General features: G+C 36.6%; 1 protein-coding gene across 1 annotated transcript; it reads right to left on the bottom strand.

Annotated features, from left to right (window-relative positions):
• Positions 1-1880: 1880 nt before the first annotated feature.
• Positions 1881-3180, bottom strand: LOC137236343 (putative nuclease HARBI1). Its single transcript, XM_067758857.1, has 5 exons — positions 3068-3180; positions 2694-3013; positions 2528-2631; positions 2323-2470; positions 1881-2260 (listed from the first exon to the last, which is right to left on the bottom strand). Exons 1-5 carry the CDS (start codon positions 3178-3180, stop codon positions 1881-1883), a joined length of 1065 nt encoding a protein of 354 aa, XP_067614958.1.
• Positions 3181-3418: the final 238 nt, after the last annotated feature.

Raw genomic sequence — 3418 nt, 5'->3', positions numbered from 1 at the left:
ATAGTTCATATTCAATAATAGTATAACAATAAGTAAGAGGACATTTGGTCATCATAACACACCACATCATATCAGACGAAGTTCATGTATATTATACATATATCCCATCATATTGAGCCATGCGATTTTTTTTCTTACAAGTTGGTGCGAGATATTCAGTTTGACCAAATCTGATCAAATCTGAAAATACCACATCGAAGGATCTATTAATATCCTTTAAATCGCAAATACATTACATCCGACCTTATCCAATAGCAGGGTACAACAAATCTCATAGGGAAACGTAATTTGGTATGATTAGAATATAACAAATGGTCAAAAATATCAAATCATATCGATTCGTGCGATTTTTTATTTACTATTTAGTGTTTGGTAAGCTATCAAAACACATTACATCAGAGCAGGGCCCGAATCGCCACATACGTGATCGTATAACTCGTCACGTAAAAACTTGTTTTTTGGATTATGACATACGTGATCGTACGATCCGTCATGTAAAATGTCACTTTTTGGGATTACTACATACGTGAACGTACTTTGTGGATCGTAAATCGGTATCGCGACAACCGTGAACGAGAGACAATTGCACTCGATCGTTCGTATTGTTATTCGATTACAAACCGGCAACCGAAAGCGAGTACAAATATATAAATATACAAAAATTTAATACAAATATAAGAGAAAATGTAAGTTATTTCTCAAAATATGTGTTTATATTATTGTTGGACTATATTTTATTATTTAAGGACGAATTTTAACAAGCTAAACCCAAACCAAAGGAGTGCATGGCGCAATTTATGGCGGAACACCCCAACTTGGCGAAAAACAAATTTCCCAATTCCGCACAAGGTAGAGCAACGTCCAACAGACTGTGGGAGGAGCTTTACAAGCGTTTAAATGCTGACGGGCCACCAGTAAAAGACGCCAAAATGTGGAGGAAGGTATATATATATATATATATAAAGTGCAACCAAGATACTTACAAATGTTTGCTCGTAGGTTTTCGCAGATCAAAAATATCAGGCGAAGAAGAAGCTTTCCCACAACAAATTGTCCAAAAGACAAACTGGAGGAGGTCCTTATAATGAAATTCACATCAGTGCAACTGAGGAATTGATTATAGAGGCAGCCGGACTTGAGGTCGCAGTGGACGGGAATAGTACCGTTCGCACTTTTGGCAATTCACCCGCTCATAGAAGCAGCACCGAAAATAGTGATAGTGAGAGCAACAGTGATAGTGGAACAAGCAGCGCCTCAGCCAGCGTTTTGCCTGGTCCATCTAGGTCGGTTACTACCCTTACACCGCGTGTAATCTCTCGGTGCAATACTCCACGGCGAGTAAGTAAGAGTGCCGAAAAATTGTCCCTGCTCCAACAAAATTTGAGTAGAGTGTCTGATTTTCAGCGCGATTTGGGGGAGAAGATTGACCGATTGGTGCAGGTGCAGGAGAGGTTGTTGCAAGTGCATGAAAGGATGCTGACCATTAAGGAGGAGAAGCATAAACTGCATCAAGAATCACATGCACTTGATTTACAAATCAAAAATTTAGAATTAGAGTCTCTAGCAATAAGTGTAAATAGAAAAAGAAGAAATTAAAATTTTATGTTAGTTTTAACAAGTTTGTATCTGAATTTTTTTAATTTTTTGATTTTAAGCAATTAAACGAATAGTCATTTCATTTATTTTATTTCTAATTTTAACATACATACTTAGCACTTAGTAAAAACAAAGTTTGTACCTGAATTTTTTTAATTTTTGTGATTTTAGCAATTAAGCGAATAGTGATTTCATTTATCTCTAATTTTAACATACATACTTAGCACTTAGTAGAAACAATTAAATGAATTCATTTGCTTTTACAAATCGTTTTTATTTATTTTTTACGTGGAATTAATTAGAGAGGATTTTATTTGGTCTCTTATTGTTTGACCAATTGTGGTAAGATGGTTGGCTTCGCCTGGGTCAACATCGCTGATTTGGTCTGATTCATATCTTCGTACGTTGTAATCAATTTTGAACTGTATGCAGATATTATGTAAAGCTGCACACACATTGGCAAATCGTGCCACTTTTGTAGGATGGTATCTACCCCTATTGCCATACCCTAATATTCTCCAACGTCCTTTAAAAATACCAATGGTACGTTCGATGATACATCTTGCTTTTGAGTGTACATCATTAAATGCGGATTCACTGGAGCCATCGGCGGGGTTTCGGTAAGGCGTTATGCACCACGGCTCTAGTGGATAGCCAGAATCACCTGTTGAAATGAAAATTGTCATTACAATAGTAATATTAACCAAAAAGCAAACACTGTCGTACCTAAAAGCCACGCATTGCTCCGCCTATTAATTTCAAACCTCTCTTGCAATACTCGTCGTTGATCTGAATGCCTCCAAACGAAGGAATCATGAGCCGCACCACCGTACTGACAGTTGATTGCCAAAATTTTATAGGTGTGATCGCACATCTGCCAAAATATTTATATAGTTAGTACAAAGAATAAAGAAAATGAGCAACAACTCACTATCATTGCGTTGATACTATGGTATCCTTTCCTATTAAAGTACATATGCTCATCCACAGATGGTCTTTGCAAGCCGATGTGTGTGCCATCAATGCAACCGATGACTATAAAAGTAGATATTCAATTAAAAAACTTATTTAATAAATGTAATTGAACGTTTGCCTACCTCCAGGTATTTTATATTTATCCATAAACCATTGCTTGCATTCCCAAGTTTCGTTTAAATGAAATTGTATATTTTGTGGACACAACTTGTTCTCCATTTCGAGAATAACGTGGGATGTTATCTTTGACACAGTGCTCTGGCACATTCCAACCAAATAATCACTGCCGACACAATGCTGATACCCGCCACTTCCTAGAAGAGAAAGTGTGGCAGCTAGTTGTAGAACTGGAGGCACCGCTTTTGCATCCGACTGCTTCAAATTTAAGGCATGAAATACAAACTTGAAAGCCTCTTTAGATAATCTAAATCGTTTCAAGAATCTGCAGAACACACATTTTTGTATACTTGTAAAACTTTATTTGCCACATATTTACGCAGTTTGTGGTAAAGCTAAAGGATCACTTTTATCTCTAAGTAGCCTCCGTGCTACTGTTTCATCTTCCTCACTATCGCTTGAACTTATAAAGAAAAGTAAGTGCACATCCATTTTGAAATTTCGTTTGTTTATTAAAATTTTTAAATATTTTGACATTTCCACATCTATTGTGACATAAAAATAAAATCCACAGTGATGTGGACCTTAAAATCTATTGTGAACTAAGAATGAATTACGATACGATAGCTTTCGTATGTGGTAATGCCAATCGACCCATACGTCTGACGTATCACGTAATTGTCTTTCGTATAGTTTTCGATCCGTGATCGTATGTGGCGATTCGGGCCCA

The sequence above is a fragment of the Eurosta solidaginis genome, unplaced genomic scaffold (genome assembly GCF_040869045.1).
Source record: "Eurosta solidaginis isolate ZX-2024a unplaced genomic scaffold, ASM4086904v1 ctg00001905.1, whole genome shotgun sequence".
NCBI lineage: Eukaryota > Metazoa > Arthropoda > Insecta > Diptera > Tephritidae > Eurosta > Eurosta solidaginis.
This window is presented reverse-complemented; position numbering and strand designations above follow the sequence as displayed.

Coding starts and splice junctions, on each gene's coding strand:
- LOC137236343 (XM_067758857.1), bottom strand. CDS start 3,180: ATGGATGTGCACTTACTTTTCTTTATAAGTTCAAGCGATAGTGAGGAA. Junction 3,014..3,067: donor TTAGCTTTACCACAAACTGC/GTAAATATGTGG, acceptor TGTGTTCTGCAG/ATTCTTGAAACGATTTAGAT. Junction 2,632..2,693: donor TAAATATAAAATACCTGGAG/GTAGGCAAACGT, acceptor CTACTTTTATAG/TCATCGGTTGCATTGATGGC.